At 32.3% G+C, this 27,068-nt stretch overlaps 3 protein-coding genes across 3 annotated transcripts; 2 read left to right on the plus strand and 1 right to left on the minus strand.

The window, feature by feature from the left end:
- The first annotated feature begins 689 nt into the window (after window positions 1-689).
- Window positions 690-5,978, plus strand: LOC133285115 (uncharacterized). Its single transcript, XM_061482290.1, has 4 exons — window positions 690-765; window positions 2,975-3,049; window positions 4,839-4,889; window positions 5,761-5,978. Exons 1-4 carry the CDS (start codon window positions 690-692, stop codon window positions 5,976-5,978), a joined length of 420 nt encoding a protein of 139 aa, XP_061338274.1.
- A 6,733-nt stretch (window positions 5,979-12,711) lies between these two features.
- LOC133285116 (uncharacterized) lies at window positions 12,712-14,832 on the plus strand. The gene is made up of 2 exons (XM_061482291.1): window positions 12,712-14,182; window positions 14,402-14,832. The coding sequence occupies exons 1-2, from the start codon at window positions 12,712-12,714 to the stop codon at window positions 14,830-14,832; spliced, it is 1,902 nt and encodes a 633-aa protein (XP_061338275.1).
- Window positions 14,833-23,407: 8,575 nt separating this feature from the next.
- On the minus strand, window positions 23,408-26,076 carry LOC133285114 (uncharacterized). The gene is made up of 4 exons (XM_061482289.1): window positions 25,845-26,076; window positions 25,330-25,752; window positions 25,087-25,235; window positions 23,408-23,746 (listed from the first exon to the last, which is right to left on the minus strand). Exons 2-4 carry the CDS (start codon window positions 25,577-25,579, stop codon window positions 23,606-23,608), a joined length of 540 nt encoding a protein of 179 aa, XP_061338273.1. The 5' UTR covers window positions 25,580-25,752; window positions 25,845-26,076; the 3' UTR covers window positions 23,408-23,605.
- Window positions 26,077-27,068: the final 992 nt, after the last annotated feature.

Raw genomic sequence — 27,068 nt, forward strand, 5'->3', positions numbered from 1 at the left:
TATTTGAAAGCATTAAATGTGAAGAATCATAATCATACACCTGTCGTTGTTGTACATAAAGTGAATGCAGAAATAATATTACTATATATATATATATAGCTTACAAAGTAAATTAAATATACCAAGTCATAAAAATTAAAAGAAATACCAAATTCTTTTTTCAAAAGCATTATCAAAGTCAGGACTTTAACCAAGTATTTAATGTGACAAAAACCACAATTAAAGTTCACACGGTGTCTTGACAATCTACCCCTCCTAACGACCATTCCCATCATGAATTCCCCTGACAGCTTTTCTTCATTTACAAGAAACCCTCGTGGTTACAATCAAGTGACAAAAACCAAGTTGTGAGTTCCATTCACAACTTTTCTTCATTTACAAGAAAAACTCGTGCTAGCTATCAAAACGACAATATCGAAGTTGGATTGCATCATATGGATTATTAGGATCGATAATTCGTGTCGGATCGAGGTTTGATTCGATCATAAACACACTTCATACGAACATAACTTGAATAAAGATTTGTATCAAGATTTTCGAATATAACCTATTTATAATCATGGTGGTATATAGATATTTTTCATGGAGGGTGAAGTATGTTGATATAAAGGGTGTTTATAGTGGCAATGGTAGAGACCAAACACTAGTGAAGCTTCCCATAGTGCATAAGGGGGGTGTGTATGGCAAGGATGGCTCTACCAAATGGGCAGAGTGACAGCGTAGTCAAGAGTGGAAAAGAAGATCCACCGTCCATGTGTGAAGGGGGTATTTAGAGAGGAGAGCCATCTCTAGCATGAGGAGACCTTAGACCCTCCCATGAACTGTCCCATCAAGCCATGTCTTGTCTTAAGACAAGACATGCTGTCCCTTGTCAGTGTGCAGGGGTAGCTGTGCAAGGAAGGGGAAAGTCTCAGTGGTTAGCCTCTATGGCTTGCCATGAGTGCCCTCTATAAGGTTCTAGATATGGGCTTTAAGAGATTGGACTCATTTGATGGGCCTAATGTAAGTAGTATTTTGTGGGTTAAGACAATATGATACAAATAACTCACAAACGGCAAAGTGTCCCGATTGTTATATACTTGAACAACATGACAGAACTGTCAATCTTAAAATATCTCGCTTATTCTATGAGTTAACATAATACGACACAAATAATTATGTATTTATTAGAGAATAATATAAACTATTAAAAAGGCTATACCCAAAACCTTAAGGTACTCCCACTTTCTGGTAGAATATAAATAAGCACCAGGTAAAACAAAAAATTGGGGTTGTGTAATATCCATGCTTTAAGCTCAAAGGGTTCTTGCGTGAGGGGGTGCATCTTAAAGTTTTGATTATTTACAAAATCAAAAATTAAAATTGAGCTATGCAATATCCACGCTTCAAGCCCAAAAGGCTCTTGCGAGAAGGGATGTGTTAGAGAATATAAACCATTAAAAAGCACTCATTCTCTAGTTTAAGCTCTTGAGTTGAAGTGATTCTTTACATGGTCTTAGAGCTTTAGTAACTATAAGGTCACAAGTTCGATCCTCACCGCACTTCACTTGTGTAATTAAATAAGCATAAGGTAAACCAAAAAGAAAAAAAAATTGGGCATATGCAATATTCACGCTTCAAGCTCGAAGAACTCTTACATGATGGGGTGTATTAGAGGATAATATAAATCATTAAAGCCCTCACCCAAAACTTTAAGGTTTTGGGTTGCGATGTTCTTGACATGATTTCAGAGCTTCAATGATCACAAGGTCACGTGTTCGATCCTCACCGCCCTCAACTTGTGGAATTAAATAACCACAAAGTAAACCTAAAAAAATAAATTTGGGCCTATTTTTTGTTTTAGCTTGTGCTTATTTATATTCACCAGAAAGTGGGGGCGGTAATTATCGAACTCGTGACCTTATGGTCAAGGAAGCTCTGATATCATGTAAAGAATCAATTCAACCCAAGAACTTAAGCTAGTGGGTGAAGACTTTTTACATGATTTATACTATTCTCTAACAGTCTTAAATATTATTTTCATCAAATTCGTGTTAACAAAAGACACATTTGATTCAAATAACATAAAAGAATTGTGGATTAATACAATACAGGATGAAATTGTTCATATAATTTTTACCTTCACAATCGTCCTTAGGGGTATTAATAGAATAGGTTTATACTATTCTCTAACAGGATTAAATATTGAGAAGGGATATTCTTGCTACTAAATTTTTTCACTACCAACTTACTACCCATCTGATCATCATTGGATCAAAGAGAGAGAATATTAAAAAGTTTTTGAAGAGAGAGAAATAATGGTGATTAAATAGGTAGTAAATTGGTAGTGAAAAATTTTAGTAATAAAAATATTCCTCTTCTTAAATATTATTTTCATCAAATTCGTGGTAACAAAAGACACATTTGATTCAAATAACATAAAAGAAAAATTAACGCAATTTAAAATCATATTTGTGGATTAACACAATACATGATGAAATTGTTCATATAATTTTTATCTTCACAATCGTCCTTAGGAGTATAAATAGGCTAGGTTAGACTTTGACTTAAATAGGTTAAGTCTGTGTAAAAAAACTTAAGTTTGACTTGACCAGTTAACCTGTGTAGACCCAAATTACAAGTCTGCCCCAACTTATATTTAAAAAATAAAAACATTTATCTAGGCTTGTTAGCCTGTTTAAACCTATTAAATATTTCATAATTACAAAATAACTAAACTAATATTACTTTATTATTCAAAATTATAAAAATAATTATTTTATTTAAAATAAATAATATAATATGTAGGCTAGACTGTATGCCCCTTAGACCGACCTAACCCATTACACTTTGACAAATGTATGTACAGATTAATGCAAACATAAAAATCTCATTTCGTATTGCGGATCGTCGAGGGAATTACCACTCTTAACTTGGGTGGGTCAAGCCATTAAGAATATATGGGATTAATGCGAGCTGGAGGCCTAATATAAAGTCACAAAAATCCCAGAGATGATTCATCGCATTAACTTGTTAACTCAACTGCTGCCACCAATGTCTTCCCTAGCTAGTTACATTACATATCCTATGGCTATTAGTAATTCAGCTTTTCTTTTTCTTTTTTAAAAAAAACACATAAAATCAAGGCTTTTACTTTATGATCTTGCATAACTTTAGGGCTTTTAATCCATATATATGCAAAATAAAAAACATTCACTCATTTAATTCTATTTTTTTAGTAGATAAAAGTTCTGGAAAGAGAGATACCGATATGTAACCCACTAGGGCTAGAGTAGACCTGTTCAACCTCAATGAGGATTTATGTCAGGGGCAGCGGAAAGAAAGTCCGCTCTACAGTTTATCCATCAACATGAGCCTCAAAGCGGCCAGAGGGAGTCGAACTTGTGTCTTTTTGGAGTATGAGTCAACTCCTTAGCCACATGTGCCACCGCATGTTGGCCTCATTTAATTCTCTTAACAAAGAGTTAAAAATATCTAAGTTATTCTTAATAATTTTATAATATTCACCAAAATAAACATAAAAAAATATATGGGATCCATATGAACCTATATGAAGATAAGAGAGAGAAAAATAAAATAAACCCCGCACATTTTTCGTGTATTTTAATAAAGATAAGATATTATTATTACCAGTGAGTGTTATTACTAATATCACTACCACCACTTTATTTCACTGTTAGATCGATTATGTTGATCCAATGACTATATTTATTTTCACCTTTGTATGGTTATGATTCTCCATATTTAATATGAAAACATTAAATATGGAGAATCATAATCATACAAAGATAAAAATAAATATAAAGCACTAATTATAGAAAGAAAAAAGAAGATTTTCAAAAAGTTCAATCATAACCTTTGGATCAGCATAACCGATTTAACGATAAAACAAAGTAAGATCAACATAATTGATTTAACGATGAAACAAAATAGTAGCGACATTAATAGTAACATTAATTGATAATAACAATATCATATCTCTTTTAATAATAATTAGATAAAATCAGTTAAAGTAACTTTAAAAACTTTAAATCCTTTAACAAATAGTTTACTAATTTACTAATCTAATGCAAGAAGATAAATGTTGAATTCAAATCACTAATCACCCCATAACACGCATCTGCCACCTATTACGCTTTACAAGATGCGACTGTGCGTTTAAATCACGTATACTCTCATGCATTTTGCCAAGCACAATATGTTACATGGGCTCATTGAATTTTACACATGATACACAATTTAAACACAAACACACACACCCTGCCACACACACTACACATGTACATTTTTCTTTTAAATATTCCAATCGATTTATCATAAATTGATTGTAAAATTAAAACTTTAAATCCTTCTAAAAAATGGTATGAAAAAAGAAAGATAAAACACGTATTCTTATCCCCATTTCTCACCAATTTGCTCAATTCCCTAATCAAGTGGGCTACTATGATCCATAATGATATACTCGTGTGCACCTTTTGCATTCAATTGGTAAATTATTTATCTTTTAAATCAATAAAGGAAAATGTTTTCCTTTTAGGAAAAAATAAAAAAATATTTTTTACCACCAGAACTTTAGTAATTCGTAATTGCTGGATCAAGCATGAAGCAGCAGCCTAAATGCAATCAATTTCATATTCAAAGTGAAAAATCAACCCATGAATTGACCAGTCTAGAAACAGAATCCATAGTCACTGCTAGAATTTCCACACACATCCTGAAAGAAGACATATTCTCTGAATAAAAACCTAAACAAATGCTAATATCCTAGTATTGAACAATTATAAGAGGACGCTGATGCTGCCTTCCTGAATAGCTGTGACTGAACCACGTCTCTTCAGAACTCAGAAGCAAGCATCAAGCAAGCAGCAGCAGCATAGTGCGGCCAGACTGCAACACAAGATATATTTTATATATATAAGTATGTGAGATTTTTCTTCCATGAACTCACGGATATCAAATAAAAAAATGACATTAACAAAGACCGAAACAAACATATACATATTAATAAACTAGATCTGCTGATTCCTATTTCATAAATTAACTTGCAAAAAGGCACCTTCAGAGATTCGTAACTACATGAATCAAGGGGGGAAATGTCTTTTCTTTATCTTAGGTTTTTTTTTTTATGTATAATATTTTTCTTTTCCAATCAATAAGATCATCAACGTTTAAAAAAAATAAAAAAAAAATTTTAACAATCTCACATTGAAATCATAGCAGTCCACCTACTCAAGACTAAAACCTAAAAAAGCGTTGATAAAAAAAGAAAAAAAAAAAGAAAATAGAGATGGTTATGAGTCGAACCGAATCGGAATCTTTGAAAAACTGAACTGAATTGATTTAAATGATTCGGTTCGGTTCAAAAGTAGTTCGGTTCGGTTGAAACGGTTCGGTTCGGTTCAAACCGGTTCGAAACCGGTTCGGGTCGATTCTCTTTTGAAAAAAAAATTTAAATTCTTTTTTATAAAAATCAATTTGATTCAGTTTGAAAACGATTCGGTTCTAAATGGTTCGGTTCATGAACTGGTTCTAAAAACCGGTTCGGTTCATGAACTGGTCCTTTAAAAATCTTTCGGTTCGTGAACTGGTTCTTTAAAAATCGGTTCGGTTCGTGAACTGGTTCTTTAAAAATTAGTTATTTTAAGGAGCGATTCGGTTCGATTCATGATTGGTTCAGTTTTTTCATTACGGAGAAAAAAAAGCCCCTAAAACTCTTTTCTCATCTACTAGGGAAAGATCAACAGCAGCAACACATATAAGCTAGAAAGAGAAAAGAGAAACATACCATCCTTCTAGAAAACCGACTTCTTGTTTGGGAGGAGGAGGTTGTTGTTGAGCATACTGTGGAGCATAGCCTTGTTGGGGGTACCCCTGTGGAGGGTAACCTTGTGCAGGGTACCCTGGAGGAGGATAAGGGTCCTTTACTGGATACCCTGTTCAGTTTTATTATTCACAACAGAAACAACCATTTAATTTAATTTAATTCAATCAGATTCAACAGCCAAAACATATTGAACAACCCTTAAAAAATATATACATACTAAAATAGATAGATACCTTGTGGAGGAGGAACACCAACTGGAGGCTGTTGTTGATGATCGTAGTAGCTCATGTTGATGATGTTTTGAGAACAACACTGATTGAAATTTGGATGGTTTGTGCTGAACGAGGAACAGGGCTTTTATGGAAAAGAGAATTTAGGGTCGGTGAGAGTTTGAGAGAAAGAGGTAACTTTAATAAGTTGTTTGTTTCGTTTAGATAATAACTTAACCGACTAACTAAGTAACAAATACGCGTATTCGTAAGCTTCAATGTAATGATTACGATAAATATTCTGCGAAATTCGAAGATGCTTTCTTTTCGGATAAAAATTCGAAGATGCTTTGCTTTTGGGATAATGACGATATTTGACCTTTGTTTGGACTATGCATAATTGCATATCGCCCCGTTTTCCCGCTACGCCCTCACTTCTTTTTCAAAATTCTTTTTAACTTTTTTGACTTTTTATTTTCTCTTTCTTGTCACTGCAAAAACGCGTTATTTAAATGACAAAATTTCTGTAACAAAAACAAAAAAAATGACAAAATTTCAAATCCAAGAGAACAGATAGCCCATAATGATAACATTCGTGAAGTTACATTCGTGAAGTTACATGTCTTTCAAAATATCTTCTTTTATTTTATTTTTTAATATTTAATGATAACATTCGTGATTTGTTTTTATTTTGTTTTAACTTATCTCGTGTTGTCAGGAGATTCTAACTTCGATGAAAAAATTCGGATATAAATCCGATTTTTCTGCAAAAAGAAAAAAAATCACATAACAACTAATAAAAGTTACATGTTAAATAATAGAAATTTATAGGTTTGAAATGTGTGTAATTTATATTAGAATTTATATTTTTTCAAAGAATACAATACTTTTTTGTTAAAATGAAAAACCAAAGTTAACCCTTCAATATATTCGTTAAGCATATAAATAACAATATAATAATGTGACTACAAAGGCAAATGCTGACGGCACTATTAGGATGATGAAAATGAGTATTAAGTAAAAAAATAAGATATATAATATATTGCAAACATAAAATATTTGATATATTAGTCTTTAATCAAACATAAATATAAAATTATTTAATTTTGGTTTAAGTATGAATTCTTTTACATTATTATCAATTACTTCGTATCATATTCAATGATACAATTAATTTGGAAAAAAGACATAAGACGTGTTAGAAAAAAAAACGTCTCTCATTTTTTTTTTACCATGACCGCTTATTTTTATTTCCTATGTATTTTCATGTTGTGCCCCCAAGAAACATAATCCTATTTCAAATACATTGGAAATATTTTTTATTTCAACTTATTTTCAAAAATCTCATCTGATTATTTTAAAAAATTTAGACTTTTTTAATTTAAAATATTTTTTGTTTAAATAAAGGACAAACAATTAGTGTATTATTAGGATTAGCAAAACAGACTAACCCGACTCGACTCAGTCCAACCCGTTTGCAACCCGAGAAAAATGAGTCAAATTAGGGTTGACTCGTGGGTTAGTTCGAAAAAATGAGAAAAAAATTATTTTTGTCACACTCGTCCTGTACATGTGGTGGAAAAGTTAAGGAAATAATTTATATTTGATATAAGATATCTACTATAAAGGAACACACTTGATATAAAATATTTAGTTGTTGAGTATAATGCAATTAACAATTTACAAGACCAACCATCGACAACAGCGCATGCGTTTGGATTTTAGCCTTTAGGATTCTATTTTCTTTAAACAGATCTGGCCCCCTTATTTTTTTGTATTTTTTAATAAATAAAAAAAAGGATAACCCGCAAGCAGATCCGTTTGACCCACTGGTTGTCTCAATTTTTTTCGAGTTGGCTCGGGTCGGGGTGACTCGGGTTATCAGCTCATTTTCGCCAATTCAACTCGGCTCATTTTATACATATTATGAGCCAACCATTCATTTTTGCCATCCATAAGTATCACCATAGTTAGGAGTTAAATAGATGTTGTTATGTTTCCAAAAATATAAAAATAAATAGATGTTATTAATGATGAAAACTTTTTATGCTATTTAAAACGAAGTAGGTTATATTTACAAACTTTTTTGTTTACAAACTCTTACAAGCTACACTATCTTCTCCCGGGAGAACACTAATCACACTATCTTCTCCCGGGAGAACATAGTGCAATTTACATAAATTTGTAAAAAAAGTTTCTAAACGGATTCTTTCCCATTTAAAATAGCTTCCCATTACCCTTGGGAAGTTAAAAGAACTTCATTCCTAGCTTTATTTTTATTTATTTTTTAAAATATTCCAATTGGTTCATTGCTTCGCAACTAATTCGATTCGAGGCAGGTTCAGGATTAATGCTTTAAACCCCTCACAACTAATATTTTGGCTTACCAAACATGTTTTTTTTAACTTTTTCAGAAAACTTATTTTACCACTATATTCCCAGTAATTAAGTTTCCAGCCAAGATCGGTGATTCTATATTGTATGAAATGAGATTTAATATAATTTTTTAACACAATCTTATTTATTTATTTTATAGAATGCAAATTGGCAATTATTAAATCTTCAACAAAACATTACCTACCTAAATTCTGATTTTTTATACAATGATGAAAATTAAACACATAACCTAATATAAAATTATAAATTATCTAAATTACTAACCACTAAATTAAGCCCAATGGCTTAATTCTGAGTTTTATAAAGCATGCTTTGACCGACTATTCATGTCATGTAATTAATTTTAAACACTCATAAATTCGAAAGATACTAACTGTATACAATATATTTAAAAAGTATAATATTGCTCGAAAATAATTATTCTTGAAAAAATATTTACAAAAGTATGAAGAATCTCATCCAAAATAATTTATAGATTCCAGCTTTTATATCATAATTAAAAAAAAATTGTTCTTTATTAACAAGGTCATTTTTGTATCAAGTTACAAACAGAATATAAATTTAAGCTTTATATATACTTGTTTACCAAAAAAAAAAAAAAAACTTTATATATACACGAGAAAATTTAAGCTTTGATTTTTTCATCGTAAAAGGTGCTTATGTCATCAAAATAAATTTTAATTCTATTTTGTATTTTTTTTTGGAAGATATTTTGAAATGGATTTTATATACCAAAAAAAGAAAGCGCTTTGAAACTCATTTTATTTTAAAAATTAACAAACTATTGCTCGAGAATGCTTATTCTATTTAAAATTATTCCTTACTACTTTGATTCGATTCCTATCACTATAAACGTGACAAGATATTCATTCACATTGATTACATTTCTTGCATAAGAAAAACTACAAATAATTATATTTTAGATGTATTGGCAAACATGAATGTTCGCATTTTGGATTGAACCGGTTTTGAAAGCAAAATTCATCCGATTTAATCCCTTCGATTTATTCATGTAATTATCCATTCGTTTCGGATTTTTTTTTCCAAATCCGATCCGATCCAATCCAATTTTATTCGGTTTGAATTGGATCGGTTTTCGATTTTTTGAAAAGGCTAAGATTTGTATGATGATTATTGTGCAAATAACATATTTTTTTGTATATATTGTTAGAAATGTGACTTCCATACTCAAGAGGGGGGTGAATTGAGTATTACAAGATTTTCGCAAAAGCCCCCTTCTAGTTTCTAAATAATCATTTCAAGCAAACTTTGATATGTGGAAAGCTAATCAATACATTCAAACAATCCATAATATATAATATATCACAATTATATAACTTATTTTAGCACATACAAGATATCAAAGAAGCAATTAAAGTGCTAGAAATAAAGAGTTTAGAGAATTGCAAACACAATATATCCTGGTTCGGTCACCACCACTTGTGACCTACGTCTAGACTAAAGCCGCTCGATCAAGTCTTTCACTAATGGTCAAGCTTCACGGGTGCTTCACAAACCTTTACAATCTTCCAAGACTTCGGGTTCTTGGATATCTTACAATCTCCAAGTTTACAGGTAGTTGACAACCTTACAATTCACTCCAAGTTTACTTAGGTCTTTGGCTACCTCTCAAACAATGGGTCTCACAACCTTTTCAACTCAAGAATACAAGGAAGGAAATATTTGGAAATAAATATACACTCTCAAAGTATGGATATACAACTTGAAGCACTATGGGTATATGAATTTTCAAGATATGAACTCAAATATGTTTGATCTTTGAAAGATATGAAAGAATATGCAAATGATAGTGTATAAGCTCTCAAAGTATGCTTAATATGTGTAGGAATGATGCCCAATTCGTTTTAGAGTCATTGGGAATGTATAACACCTCACATTTCTAAAACATGAATTAATATATTAAATGTGGATTAAAGGGTAGGATTAGTGAAACTCCTGCAATTAAGGCCAAAATACAAAGGAAGGGTAAAACGGTAATTAGCTAAACATGTAACCCTAGGAAAGTGAAATTGAGTAGGAGATCTCAGATGAGAAAACTAACCCTAGAAATGGATTCAGAACGAAAAATTGAGTGGTTAGGCAAGTTTCTGAAAATTTGGTGAATAGTGTTTTTATCGGGTAAAAATATTGCAGTACAGTTGCACCGTAAAACGTACCGATGAATTTTGAGCTCTAGATTTGGATATAACTTATAAATGGTACATAGGCCTAGGAAATATGATTTCTGGTGAAAATTGATGGAAATTAGTGTGTTTGAAGAATCGTGCCCACAACGCGCATAACAGCTTAAAACTGCGATTTCTCCGACAGACCGGAAAACTCCAGATTTATCTGATCAAGGGAAATTAAAGGACAATGGTTAATGTTAAAAGTTAGAGTTTCTAAATAGTTTATGAAATTATGGACGTTTAGCGGAATAGACGGGAGATTTGAATTAGTTTGAAATCGCGTGAGGTGGCGGTGGGGCCCACCTCACTTAAGTGGACTTGCCACTTGGACAACACAAAGAAAAGCCACCACTCTCTCTCCTTCCTCACCAACTAACCCGCGGCCTCCATGGAAATGGGGAGAAAAATCCTTCAAGCTTTCTTTCTCTCATAACTCCCTCCACACTCACTCAAATCCAACAAAGTTTGTCACCAAAATTGTTGGAAATCATCATCCAATCACAACCATGGTAGTCTTGAGCCTTGAAACTCGCTAGATTGGGAGAAAATCTCCAAAAAACAGCCGCGAATTTGGTGGAGGACTTGGGGTTTTTGGAGTTGTGTGTTCAAGCCATTGCTTGGATATCACTTGGAGGAGTCTTAGGCCAAGCTTGTGAGTAAGTTTCCACACTTTTGATTGGTTAAATTGATGGATCGATTTCATGAACCCTAGAGTTGATTTGTATGAATTGATGTAGTTAGAGAGATCAAATTAAAATTGTGTATTAGATTAAAGTGGCTTAGAATGATATTTTAGAGTGATTGATGTCATAAAAATTATTGGAAAATTTGGATTATAACTTAGAAAAATTTGGGTTGAAATGTCATGACTTTGTGGAATGGATATGTTGTATGATTGTGTAATTGAGTTGTGAAATAATTGTATGAGCTAATAGTAGGATTGTATGATGTGTGGAATTGTTAAATTGATTTAGATACCCTTTGGTGGGAGGGCTTGATGAATTCGGCCTAAAGAGGGCAAAGAGGGTTTGATGATGCAAAAATTATGTAATGAATGTGTTGTGGTGTTAAATGGTATTTGGATGAGTTGTGTGTTGAGTTGATGCAATGGAAATTAAAGGAAAAATGCTTGGAGTGTGTGTGATGTGCATTCAAACCTAGAATTAAATAAGGGGAAAATGTGTGTCATCTATGAAGCACAGATACGGAAAAAAAATTTCACGTATCGAATACGCGTTTTATTCGGGGACGCGTTCTCGACGTTATTTCACGTATCAAAAAAGTCAAGAAATTTAATTCGGTCAAATGGCTAATTTGTAAAATTTAAAAAAATAAAGGGCGAAGATTTTGGCTTAAAAAAAGCCCTAAAACTAGAATTAACTCACAATATCGTCGTCTGAAACTTATCTGAAATCTGACTCGAGTCATCCTCTCGTCGTCGCTGCTGCTGGTCGCCTCGTTGTCGTCTCTGCTTGTCGTCTGCCATCTCGCTCCTTCTTCCATCTCTGTTGGACTTTCGATCAGTTTTTCTAATCTCGTCGTCTGCCATCTCGCTCCTTCTTCCATTTTTCTAATCGTTCCAGATTCTAACTCTTCTCTCTGTGTGCGTTTTATTTTGCCGTTTAAGTGCGTTTCATTTTTTTTATATTTGCTTCTTTTATTTTTTGCTTTATATAAATTTGTTGCTTTGCCATTTTGTTTTGCCGTTTAATTTTTTTTCTTTTATTTTTTGCTTTTATTTTTTACTTTATATAAATTAAAAAGAATCATGATTCTGCCATTATTTTATTTTATATGATTTTATTTTTAATTTTTATTTTTAACATGATTCTATTTTTCTTTATATTTGTCATTTATGTGCCTTTTCTTTATATATTTTTTATATTTGCTGCTTTTAATTTTTCTTTTTAACATGATTTTATATTTTCTATTATTAAATACGATTCTGTTTTTTTTAATATGATTATGTTTGTAAATTATATTTTTTGATTTTAATTTAATATATTTTATTATGTTGTTTATGTTGTTTTTAATATGTTTGTAAATTATGTTTTTTTAATTTATTTGTAAATTCTATTTTGAATTTGATAGAATGGAGTCAAACATAAATGAAAGCAATAGTTCAATACAATCCAATGTACAAGTTGTGAACACTGAAGTTGAAAACTTCAACAGACCATTGTGGAGTTACGTTACTAGAGTTGAGGATGGAACAAATGCAGGAGGGAATATGAGTTGGAAGTGTAAGTTTTGCCAACTTGAATACAGAAGTTCATACACGAGAGTAAATGCCCATTTGTTAAAGATTAAATGTAAAGGGATTGGAGTGTGTAAGAAGGTTAAGCAGGCATCTTTGATGGAAATGGGAAAACTGGAAGAGGAATATTCTAAAAGGGTGAGGAATAATGCACCGAAACATGTTCCTTTACCACCTAGTACCTTTTCAACTACAACTAGTACATCTGCTAAAAGAAAAATAAGTGATGAAGGAACTGCAAATATGGGTCCTGTTGAGAGGGCTTTCAATATGGGGGAGCGGGAAGAATTGAATCATAATATTGCTCAGATGTTTTATTCTGCTAGATTGCCATTTCATTTGGCAAGGAACCCGTACTTTCAACAAGCATTCACTTATGCTGCAAGTCATAACATTTCAGGTTATCGGCCCCCTGGCTATAACTTATTGCGAACTACTTTTCTAACTCAGGAAAAGGATAATATTGATAGGTTATGTATCCCTTCCCGATCTCTTTGTAGATCAAATGGTGTGAGTATTGTCAGTGATGGATGGAGTGATTCCCAAAGGAGGCCAATAATTAATTTCATGGCAGTATGTGATGGTGCAGCCATGTTTTTAAAAAGTGTTGATTGTTCTGGTGATACGAAGGATAAATATTTTATCTTCAACTTGCTAAAGGAAGTAATTCAAGAGGTTGGGGTGAAGAAGGTGGAGAAGGTAATAACGGATAATGCTGCTAATTGTATGGGTGCAGGGCAGCTTATTGAGCAAGAATATTCGACCATCAGTTGGACACCATGTGTTGTTCACACGTTGAATTTGGCTTTGAAGAACATTTGTGCAGCCAAAAATGTGGAGAATAATGAGATTACTTATGGAGAATGTAGTTGGATATCTGAAATTATTGGTCATGTTTCAATAATCAAGACTTTCATCATGAGTCATTCTATGAGATTGTCTATGTTTAATGAGTTTGTGCCATTGAAGTTGCTTTCTATTGCTGACACCCGATTTGCTTCTATGATTGTTATGTTAAAGAGGTTCAAGTTGATAAAGGCTGGCCTCCAAAACATGGTCATTTGTGAAAAATGGAATATTTATAAAGATGATCATCAAGGAAGGGCAAGACTAGTGAAGGAGAAGATATTGGATGATGAGTTCTGGGCAGATATTGATTACATCCTTGCTTTCACTGCTCCCATTTACGATATGATCAGATTTTGTGACACTGATAAACCTTGTCTTCATTTGGTTCATGATATGTGGGATGCGATGATTGAGAAGGTAAAGAATGTAATATACTTGAAAGAAGGGAGGATGAATGGTGAGTCATCAACGTTTTAATTATGTGGTGTATAATATTCTTGTGGATCGTTGGACCAAAAGTTCAACTCCTCTTCATTGTTTGGCACATGCTTTGAATCCCAAGTAAGTTTCTTATAATTTTAACTTAGTTTAATAATTCTATTAATTGAAACCATTTTGGCACTTGTAATTTTTTTTCTCTTTGGTAGATACTACAATGATTAATGGCTTGCTGAAGATCCAAATCGAGTTTCTCCAGACAATGATGTGGAGATTAATTTAGAAGTAAAAAAGTTCTTCAGGAGACATTTTTCTAGTATGGAGGAAAGGGCTACAGTAAATTTGGAGTATGTCAACTTTGTTCAAATGAAGGGAGATTTTAGAGAGTTTGAGGCTATTGAAAATCGATATACAATGAATCCCAATGATTGGTGGGGAGTTCACGGTTGTAGTGCACCTTTGCTTAAAAAGCTAGCTTTGAAACTCACTGCACAACCCTCTTCTTCATCATGTGTTGAACGCAATTGGAGTACCTACTCTTTTGTGCATTCTATGAAGAGGAATAAAATGGATTCCAAACGAGCTGAAGACTTAGTTTACATACATAGCAACCTTCGGCTCTTATCAAGCAAGAGTCCAAAATATAATGAAGGAGAAAGTCAATATTAGGACATTAGTGGAGATGCAGTTGATACCTTTAATGATGTTAGAGCTTTAGATGGTGCTGCCCTTTCCCTAGATGAGCCAGAGTTGGAGGCAAATATTATTAGTAGCACTCCATATCCACATACTAGTTGATGTATTTATCAATTTTGTATGGATAATCTATTAATTGTGCTTATGATTTCCTTTTATTATATTTTGTTAATGTGCAATACACTTTATATTTAAAAAAATATTTTTATACTAAGACATATCAGAACGTATCGAAATATTAGTATTTTTGGAGTAACGTATCGACATCGCGTATCGGGAACGTATCGAAAATGCCGTGTCGGTATCGGTGCTTCATAATGTGTCATTTTAAAGGATGTAAAGTTGTGTCATTTTAAGAGAGAGAAAGAGATAGATAAAGAAGGAGAGAGAGTTGACAAAAATAAATAAATATGTGGGTCCCACCTCTTTGTGAGAGTAAAAGGATATAAGTTATGTCATTTAAAAGGATAAACACTTTTCCCATGAAATAATTGGAAAAATGGTGTTGTGATGATGTAGGATGGAAAATGGGGCTTGAAAGGGTGTTGTGATAACATTAGAATGCTAATGGAAAATTAAAATAAAATTAAAAAATAATTTGTAAATTTAGCATAAGAAGGCTGAACCTAGGTTGTGGGGAGGGTGAAATTTTGATGCTTGTAATCTTGATAATTTGCACCGTGTGTTGATGATCCTTGTGTGATCATTATAGGTTGCCTCCCACGGAAGTGTACGCAGAGCTTTGAGCTTGGCGGGTTGCCTTTGGTCCCTGACCAAAGGGATTTTGGTAAGTCGTCTTAAATTTATGCATGAATATTAAACGAGCATGTGTATGCTTTTGGTTGATAGTAATTGTATTGGAAATGGCCTACGTGTAGGCATTTTTTGAAGTACCAAGCTCGGGGACATATTTAATTGGAGCTGTCAAGCTAGAAGGATTTATCAAGTAATCCCTTGGTACTAGGGTTTGATCCCCGTGTGTGCTCCTCCATGCTCGTTGAGGGTAGTGGTTGGAGGTGTATGTTGGTAATGTAGTATAACATGTTCATGCATTATTGTATGTTAGTGGTACATAGGATGTATCGAGTCTCTGGCTAGTAGACAGTTTGCCTTCGGGGGTTACAGACTTCCACTGGATAGGTCTCCATGAGGGAGTTTTAGTTGACCTGGGGTCGTGGTATGTCATCCGTAGAGGAGCACACTAGGAAGTCTCGGGTGTATATGGATGGAGGGTACCTTGGTTGATGTTCTGGGAACACTTCATTGGATTGGAACCTGTAGGCTATATGTCGAGGCCAATAGGCCGGATGTTGCGTGGTATTGACATCGACCATTCCAGCTTCATCATATTTTATTCCCTATGCTTCCCTACTTCACTAAATCCCTTGATTATCCCATTTTGAATGTTGTATTATATTATTGATATGCATCGAAGTGAGCCATTGGACGGAGTAATCTCCAGAACCTCTGGGTTACTGAAATATATTTGTATATCTCACCCGCTTTGGGGACTTTATTTCAGGTAGTGCCAGTGGCGTTGGAGCGGCGGACAAGAGGCCCGTAGAATGAGCTTGGACATAGAATTATTTTGCATTTTAGGGCCATTGGGACTAGGCTAGACTTGAGAAATGAACAATGCATGTGATTCAGGATTATTGTTGTCATCTTTGTTCATGTTATATTTGTCTAAGTTTAGTCATTTATTCTCAAGGTTTATTTTGGAGGTCCATTATGTATATTTGAAGAATTAATGTAAATGTGGTAAAGAAGGATTGTAAATTGTAAACATAAGACCTTGTGTAATATTGAAGCTTATATATGATGAAAGGGCAATAGGCCTATTCTATGAATGATTTATGTTTTATGCCAAAAAGAATGTATGCAAAGGAATTAATGTGATTGAAATGATTTAAGATTTGATAATGTAAATGTTGAATTTGGAAAGTAAGCTTTGTTATAATTTGTGAAGGGTTATAAGAGCACCAAGGCATTGCTGGTCCTTGAGTGCCACCCATGTTTATTAGGTACCATTTGAGGCTAGATAACACACATTTAAAGGTGGGATATGTTGGAAAAACAAAAGAAGACTATGGCAAAATTTCTAGAAATTGGCAGAAATTAAGTGAACTTTGGGAGAGCATATCTCCCTCCATAAAAGTCCAATAGGGACTTTCCATACACCATTTTAAAGCTTGAGATGTCAACTACCTTGTTGTTTGGAGCCCTGTTTGAGGTTGGCTGGCAGATTTGCTTGTCCAACTTCAAACGGTAATAACCGGAGCAAACAAGAACTTTTTTGATCGTGTGATAGCTCGTTAGAAAGATAATTAAGTGTAAAATAACATACCAAAAGATGAGAGGTTCGTGGCATGCGGATTTCCGCAGTAATTAAAATACCGACCCATGTTCAGATAGGTAGAAAATGTAAAAGTAAAATTTAGGCTAAGTGGGTTTATGAGAACCTCTTAGTGACTTGAGAGGAGTGTTATATGATATCTAGACATTTTATATTATTATTCCGTAATGAGTTATCAGTTACGGTCACAAATTTTATTTATTACGCTTTATTAATGTTTTAAATGCTCGCGTAATTAAAAAGGAAAAAGTTTACTTGCATCTTTATAAATGAATTGCTGTGATTGTAACTGCGCCTAATATCATAATCAATGTTAATAATATCGGTACGTAACGGGTTGTTACAGAATGCATATATAGTGTTTCCATTGAAAACTAGCTGTTTATAGTCGTTATATGCATTCTGTCACAAAGGGTAATCGATTACCATATGCGGGTAATCGATTCTCAACCTGACAACAAGAACACTGTTTCGTATTTTGGGCATAACTTGAGTTATACTTGTAGGATTGATGTGATCTTGGTCTCGTTGGAAAGATAAAAGAGAGATCTACAACTTTTATGAAGAACACAAGATCCAAATCCATCATCTTGGATACGAAAAATTGTATGGAAGGAAGCATAAAAATTATACAACAAATTTTAAGTTCAAATGTGTTCTAGCTTGTTTCCAAACATTTTTTATGAAAGATCTTGACTTGATAAATATGTTTTGAATTTATAAAACATGTCAAGGATATTTTCTATGGGTTTTTCATATTTTTCTCAAGTATATAAAGTTATGATTATGTAATTCGAAAAACACATTTACTTTGAGAAAAATTTTGAGCTCATGCAATGCAATCTACCATATACCCTCACATATATTCTAAATCCTAAAGATATATTCTAAATATGATTTTAGACTTAGCTTCATCTCTTATGTCTTGGATTTTTACTTAAGCTTGATGCTTTGACTTGTTGGATATGATAATACTTGACACTCTGTTGGTTTTGATCATTTTTCACCATGATTATGATATTGAGCTTCTCTTAGATGTTGTCCCATGGTTTGTTGTCTTTGATCTTGGTGTTGCTCTTCTAATTATTCATTGTTGCTCTTGATCCAATGATCTTGCCACTTTGATATACATTACTTTTCTTGTGTGGCTACATCATACATCTTCAATATCCACATATGATTGATGCTTTTTGTTCTTGATCAATGCTTTTCTCTTTTTGCTGTTGCCATTTTTTTATCATCGAAACATACCTTGTATCTACATGTATTATCTTTGTAAAGTTTGTATGATGATTATTGTGCAATGTTAAAGCATTGTACAATAAAAAGTTGAATTATCATCTTTTACCTCCAACAAAAAATTTGTAATATGGTTGCATGAGATACGAAGTAACCCAAATTTTTATCCTATAGAGGAGCTGTTGTACAACAATAATCCATGTAATAAAAATATATTATGTATCTTACAAAAAAAAGCATAACATAGATCAAACACAACCTACTTTCTCCAACATGATGGGTTAATGAGTCTTGGATTTAGAATTTTGCTATATGAATTTTGGGCTATGATTGGGGAAAGGCCCCAAGTAGGTAGATGGTAAGGTTGGAAAATCATTGGATCGGTTTGCACCAACCCATCCAAAAATCGATTCAATCCAATTAAATTTTGTGATTTTTTTTCAATTTTTGATTTTTTTCGGTTAATTCAGTTTTCGATTTTTCGATTCGATCATCGCGGTTTGAATCGGTTGATGAACACCCTTAACTACTACTACAATTAAGGAGTCATTTGTGTATAATGAATTCCGAAGTAACTATGAGTTTATAATGAATTACACTTGTCAATTCAAATAATCAAAAATAAATTTAAACCAAATCTATTTGAATCCAACAAAATTTTAGTTGATTTATCGAGGAATGTTATATTTACAATCTTTTACAATCATATCTTAACCGTTGATTTTCGTCAATTTGTCATTTATTGCGAATTGATAATTAATTAATGAGTTTGATTTGCAAAAAATAATAACCATTAATTGACGGAAATCAACGATTAAGATATAATTATAAGAGATTATAAACATAAATATATTATAAGTATAACCGTCATCATTTCTTAATACACACAACTTAGGAATTCAAAACCGAATGAATTCTTATTTTAAAACGTTCTGAACAAAGTATTAATTAAAACGAAATCATTTACTCAAATTAATGGTCTCAATTAATAAATAAATGAGTGGAAGGTTATACTTATAACTTATTTTCGTTTATAACCTCTTATAACTATATCTTAACCGTTGATTTTTGTCAATCACCGATTATTATTTTTGCAAATCAAACTTATTAATTAATTATTAATTTACAATAAATAATAACTATTGATTAGCGAAAATCAACGGTTATGACATGGTTATAAGAGATTATAAACAAAAATAAGTTATAAGTATAACCTTTCTCAATAAATGATTATAAAATATTTACAATAACTTGCGCGGTGATTGAAACAAAGAGACGTTTAATTATAAACTTAAGCATGGAATCAATTAAATCAAATTATATCACTGCAATAGAATATAATACATCAGAAAAAGGTCAAAAACAAACGCTTATTGATTCAACTGAAAAAGGCATTGAAATTTGAAACATCTGGTACCTAAGACCTGCTAACAGTTTAGATTCTTTAGAACAAATCTGGAATTTTGAAAAGGTTCAATTTTATGGGCCGGACGAACATTTGGGCATCCTAGAGTCCCAGGTCTCCTAAAAGAAAGGGAACATTTTTATTTTTTAACTTTTTACATATTAGGTGTAAGCATGTCATGGGAAAAAAAGAAGAAAAAACTTAACAGATAACTGAATATCCCACATTAGCATATCCAAAATTTAAAATTTTGAACTGGTGTCAGTTGTTTAAGCATATGTTTGAAAAACGATTTGAAGCGAGAAATAACTATTTTTTTAAAAGTATTTTATAGAAAACTGTAAAAAATAATTTCTTAAAAATAAAATAATTTAAATAAGTATTTATATGCTTACTAGCACTGTTTAGGCCCTTTTTAAACATTTTTTTAACATTCCTTTTCTTGGACCAGACCGACATGTATGGGGCCCAACTTTATAGGCTTTAACCCAAATGTTCTAGTTTAATTCAGAAAAGTAAAAAAACAAAAGGATAAGACAGGAACAATAATGACTAAAAAGAAGGACGGTAACTGCAAATTATGACCAAAAGAAAAGAAAAGAAGAAGAAGAAGAAAGAAACAGAATCGTTGACAAAGAAAAAGAGTGATATATATAGGACCAGTTTCAACCGTGAATAAAAGGGGATTTGGGGAACACGTATGACCAAAACGGGGAGTAAAAAAACAAGGACAGGATAAGTGGACATCTCTTCACCTGTATCACGACAAAAAAAAATAAAAAATTACGTATGGCAAATTTATTTTAATAATATTATTTACATCATTAAATATTTTTGTATAATTAAAATAATTTTTATCACCATTTTTGAATTTTCTTTTTCACTATTTTCATTTCTTTTATTTATAAATAGGAAAAAATATTTCTCCAGTCACTGGAGAAAAAATTATATCCAGTAAGCTCAAAACGACATCGTTTTGGGTTATAAAATTAAAAAATTATAATAATAAAGACTGATATAACCCTGCAGTATATTATAATTACAAAAATATTTTAATTTTTGTCCCAAAACGACGTCATTTTGGGCTCATCGGAGATAACTTATCTCCTTTGACTGAAGAAATCCTTTACCTTTTAAATATTATTAGTCTACAAGTTTGTGTGTAAATTATGTAAATTGCAACAAAATTTACGCAAAAGAGATAAGAGAAGATGATCATTATTTTTGGGTACTCATAAACAAAAAGTTCAAGGTTTTTATGAGTATAATGTTGTATGACACAATTTGTTTTTCCTACAAATACATCAAAAGGTGGGGTCGATATTTTTTTTTTCTCTCCATCATTATTTCATTTTCTCTCTTCTTGTCATTGTTTGTGAAGGAAATTTTTTGGGTCATGTAATATCATATTCATAAAATCCAAATTTTAATGTATATAATCAATGAGATGAAAATGTAAATTTATCTTATATTCCCTTCCCATGTTTCGACAAGGAAAAGAAAAAAGCAGGAAAATATCTCGAGTTTGATTTCAAAAATAAGACAAAAGAAAAGCTATTAAATAATGATTATACTTTACTACAAATGAAAGGAAATAGAAGAGAAAAGTAATATCATTTCACCAAGTTTTTCCAATAAAAAATGTGACACATATATTAATTAAGTCACCAGAGATAAATGAATTAATTGTGTTAAAATTTATTGATTAAATACTAAAATCAAATTTTATTACAGTTCTTCATAACTTTATAAAATGTTTAATGTTATTATGAATAAGTAATTTAATAAATTGAAATACACACATTTATCTTAATGCATTATAACTTAAAATGTTTCAATATTTATAGTTGTTATCTTAAAGTTTAAAATTAAGAATTACAAAAAATGATTTTATTTTTCAATTGAAATAATATTCTTAACATTCATCTTTCTTTGTTTACAGGTTTCAAGTTGTCCAATATGACCATTCATTGCAATGTTTAATTAGGTTCGCTCACACTTCTCAATCACAAAAGGTTAATAGACATTACTTTTATTGTTAAGTAGAGCTGGAGGTCATATCTCCCGCATAAACAAGCAACAAATTGAAGTGCACATGCATGCTGATAAAACATCAAGACAATATGTAGAACAAAGACCCTGTCTTTTGAATTAAAGGGAGGAATGCAAAAAAAAAAGGCAGGGGATAAAGTGATTGCATCATTGACCCATGATTCAATCAAAACAAAGTAACCAAGGTACATACAAACCTTAATATGTAAATGGTGCCTAGTGGAGCTAGCACTACCAGAGACCTGTCGGATCTTGAGATTTGAGTGCAGGATTTTTGTTTTTGTCTTGGACTCTAAAGTATCTGATCTCCTGTTGAGTTTCGAGTCTGTGGATGGAATTATATTCAACGTGCGGTTTAATTGATCACGGTCACTTTCGTGCTATGGCGCGTCATTGAGGATGCATGGCATGCAGTTAACTTAATTCATAATGATATATAACCAATTGTTATGTTCTTATTAATTCATAATGATATATAACCAATTGTTATGTTCTTATTAGCATCGAAAAACTAATATTACGGTGTAGAAAAATTCTTAGGTCATGTTATAAAGACAATTAATTGTGGGATTCATTATTTTTAAAATAAAAGAAAAGTAAAAGAATTGATGAGCACATTTTTATGTTTGTGTAGAAAAATTGCTTGTGTTATGTAAAAGGAGAAAAACATTACCCTATTAGTATTTCATGGTTTGTTAAGAGATTTCCCCGGTTTATTTCTGAGCAAATTAAAAGAGATTTATTAAGGCCTAACTTTTTTTTTTCTGTCAAGAAATCATAAAATAGAATTATACGAAATTAGAACAGCAAAAAGTTTAAATTTATTTGTTGACAATATGCATGATTCTTGATATCTCAAAGATTGTCGTGTTTGCTTCAGTATTTTTTCAAAGGTTAAAGGACTAAGATTTTTTTCTGGAATTCACATCACTCATCAATCGCAGTGATAGATGAGGCATTACACACATACTATGAATGTAAAATAGACTTAATCAAATTTATTAACCGTAGTTCCCTACTTATGAGTTAGGTTTATATTATTAGACACTAATTTATAAATATTCAAGCACAAACAAAATAATCACTTAATTAAACGGACTTTATACTGCATTTTCATATAGATCATGACTTTACATATTTTTGTTAAAATAAAAAGAACTACAATTAATTGAAGTCCATAATAATTATAAAAAGTTATGAGATTTTTTTTTTGAGCAATACTCATGTGCAGACTTTTAGCTTGTTCACATATAAATGTAAGACGGTAAAGAGTTGTTTGACATTACAAGGTAACACATCAAACCTACGCAAACCAAAACAAAATGTTCTAGTCATCCTTATATAATTTATAAACGAAAAGGAACCAATTTAGCGCGATAAAGGATGTATAGGACCACCACATCAACACTCTCCAAGTTTCGTGGGCAATTTGAAAAAGTATGAAGAAACACTGAAAAGTAGTGGAACATCCAAGTATTCAAATCCAAAATACCCGTTCACTATCAAAATTTAAAGGCAAAGCTACATACTTCCAAACCAGGCAACATGGAAACGGTTTAATTGAATTTTACAAAACAAAACACCGTGAGTTCAAGATGTATACATGTCCTTCCAAAGAGAGAACGAACACAAACCCTATGTATAGTAGAGTACTAATTAAGGAGAGCAATATGAATGTAATGGCTAATAGTGCTTCAAGTTCCAACTTCTTCAATGCTCTGTAAGGCTGGTTTCCATTGCCCACTACCACCAACGAAATGCCTTCCAACACCTTTGTTAATGCTGCTTCTGCTACCACTGCCATTGTTTCCCATTCGTTGAATCTCCTGTTCCACCTGACACACAGAAAAAAGAGATAACAAAGGCATTGGATTGGATAGGCACACACGGCAAGAGGTAAAGGGAAAATGACAATTCATATTGATTCACAATACAAAAAGTCATAAATAGTGATATTTACATGTTTTTCTTTTTGTATTGTGGCAATTAATTTGTCAAACATCATAAATTATTTCTTAGACATGTAAAAATTTGAAGTTAGGTAGGAAAGAAATAATCCACACTCGGGCCAAATTCAAATGGTAAAGTTAGGTGGTTTTTGAATAAAAATGTAAGTTTCTTCTCTCTTTTTTTTTTTTTTTATTAAAAAAAAAACTCTCTTGAAAAGATGATGTCTTTAAATAAAAGCATCCATGCCATCCTATGATTTGCTCACCAGCGGTCCTGACGTACCTTTTGTAATTTGGTAGTGCTTCCATGAAGTGGAAACGTGAAGAAACTTAGAAAGTGATAAAAGTAACAGAACAAAAGAATGTATCATTATTGGGATAGTGGAGCATGCATTGTTGGACGTCCTTTCCTAATTTACCACTGTATAGCCAACTAAATTACTAGGATAACTTGATAGCTAAATTAAAAATTATGTGCCGCTTATGGGTCAACTGTATGTTCACAAAAGGTTTACCATATTCTATGATCCTTTAACACAATCAAATTAGGTAATATAGTATTAATATCATTGCAACATAAAGGTTTTAGTAGCACGCAACAACAAATTTGTAGTCAAGTTTAATTAGAACTTCGCAAACATGATATTCGTAGGACCACAAGTGTCATATGTCGTAGCACACAACCTTATAATAATAATTAACCAATAATAATGTCTCTGTCCTAATTAAAAGTGGGGCAAAATTTATAACCAAACTCTTCTACAAAATGAAAAAAATCAGCCTTGAGATTCGTACCTAAATAATTAATGATCAAATTCTACCAAAGTGCAGAAGATAAGATTTTGAATTAATTCACCCATGCAAACAGAATCAAGGAAAATATGAAGGTAAAAATGCCTTTGTTTATGTCTGATACAGAGAAAATAAGAACCATGCCCTCTTTCCTTTTCCTTTATTAGTTTTCCCTCTTTCCTTTGTCAGCATCAAACAAAAAAAGTAAATAAAAACAAAACAAGACAAATACTACACCTCAACAATGCAATTAAACTACACCTTAAAGCTAAAGAAATGAAAAAGAAAAAGTTAGACTTACTAAAAACGCAACATGGTAAAAAACACATGGTAGTTCAATCGTTTTTTTAACCAATTTAATTAGTTAAATGAGAAAAATAAAATAAAATAAATTAAAAACAGAGGTAGCTAGCATTAACATGAAATATATTTACCTTAATGGTAGCGAAATCAGATTTCGAACTGGGACTAGGATTTGGAGCTCTGGAATCTTTGTGCTTCATTTGAACCCCATGACCACCTCTCTCCTTGAGCAATTTACCTAGTTTACCACATTTCTTGGAAGCAAACTCCTTCAACACATCTTTCACCCCACCAAAATATACACAATCAATTATTTTCCTTAAAAAAGAAAAAACATGCAGACACAGTGCCAAATCATATCATACATAACATACCTTCGAAACTGATCAAACGATAAACCTGGCCAATAAGAAGAGTATCATCGGGTCGGAGAAGCTTGAGCTGCTTCAATGGCGTCCCATTCTCGGACTTGAGAGTGGGTGAGGACGCGACAAGCGCAACGTAGTGACCAGGATTTGAGTTCATAACATGGTTAGCACTAACCGACCAGTAAATCCTCTCGATCTTGTTCCCTGGATGTTGAATCACAACCGTTGCCGCCTCTGCAGCTTGGCAATTCCCCATCTTGTTATCAATGTGAACTTTTTCTCAGCTCACAACAAGTGCTAGCTACTATCAATCAATGGTGGCTGTGGGTTTGAGTAGTAATAGTACTAATAAACCTTGCTAGAAACGTTTCATTACGTTTTCAATTGGGTGACGTTTGAAAGACACAGTTCTGGGGTGACTGTGTTACTCTGCCATCAAAGAAAGCAATGCCATAAAAAACAAGTAGAGAGAGAGAGAGAGAGAGAGAGAGAGAGTCTATTTATCTGGGATATAAATGAACCTGACGCTCTTCTAGGTTCACTGACGCACGCCAAGAATCAAGGGGTGTTTGATGGATGTGACAAACTCTAACCTGTAACCGAGAAATACCCAGATTTTTTTTTTAAAAAAAAGTTTAGTTGTTAAATGGAAATGGTTGTACGATGATGATGATGAGATGATGATGATGATGTTAAAATAGTGTTGGGTAACTTATTTAGAAATTAGAATAGTGAGTGGTGAACAGAGAAAGGCATGGCATGAAGGGAAAGGAAGGGACAGGGACAAGAGAATGAGGAGAGAGAAAGTGTGGGACAGTTTATTATATAAAGGAGAGTTTGAGAACTTGAGGCGTGTTTGATCTGTATAAGTTAAAACTAACCAGGGGCTGGGAGTGGAACGTTGCTGTGTCTACACTCTATTGTTAGAATGGAAAAGTGTGTTTGGCTAATGGGTTGGGTTGTGACCCATAAGTGATTCTGACTTATGAGAAATTTAACGCCTTACATTTTATTTTAAAATATTACATTGTACAGTTAATTTGGTATTATTATTTGAGGTTTTGTATTAGTTATTATGTTTCAATTGAATTCGTATGTTATTTTGAGACTACCTCAAAACTTCTCCCAACTAACACTGGGACTTGGTGACTAGTTAAGTAGTGGAATCCTTCTTTAACATCTTTTTTATTGTTTAAAATATGATATTATATAATTTTAATATATTAATATTGTTTATATTTTTATAATAATCAGGACCTTTTAACTTTTTATTAATAATTTTAGTTATTAAATATTTAGTTTATAATATGTAAAAAACCATTTTACGATATTGTTGAGCTTATTTTATTTAATGAAGAATGAATCGAACTCTTCAATTTTATCAGCCAAAAAGGAAATTCCCTTTTTTTCTATTTCATCGTGGGCGGGTTGAGTGTGTTGACTCACTATGATAGAATGGCACGCAACGTAATGCCCTCACACCGGACGGGTCTGGAATTTGGTCACAATCCACGGTCCAGAGACCAGAATGAGTTATCATTCTTTTAGGTGTGGGATGTTATGTGGTGATGTCTGTGTCCCGTTTCGAAATTCTGCTCCCAAAGAAACAATATTCTAGTTATTGTCTTTTGTTTTTTTTTTTTCTTGTTCCCATTCTTTTCTATTTTTTTTATTTCGGTCTTATAGTCATAGACCATCTTGCTGTCTGTATCACACTTCAAATTTTAATCGAAAGGGAAAAATAA

Source organism: Gastrolobium bilobum, unplaced genomic scaffold (assembly GCF_033153095.1).
Source record: "Gastrolobium bilobum isolate Gb01-03AN ecotype WA unplaced genomic scaffold, APGP_CSIRO_Gbil_v1 utg96765, whole genome shotgun sequence".
Classification (NCBI taxonomy): domain Eukaryota; kingdom Viridiplantae; phylum Streptophyta; class Magnoliopsida; order Fabales; family Fabaceae; genus Gastrolobium; species Gastrolobium bilobum.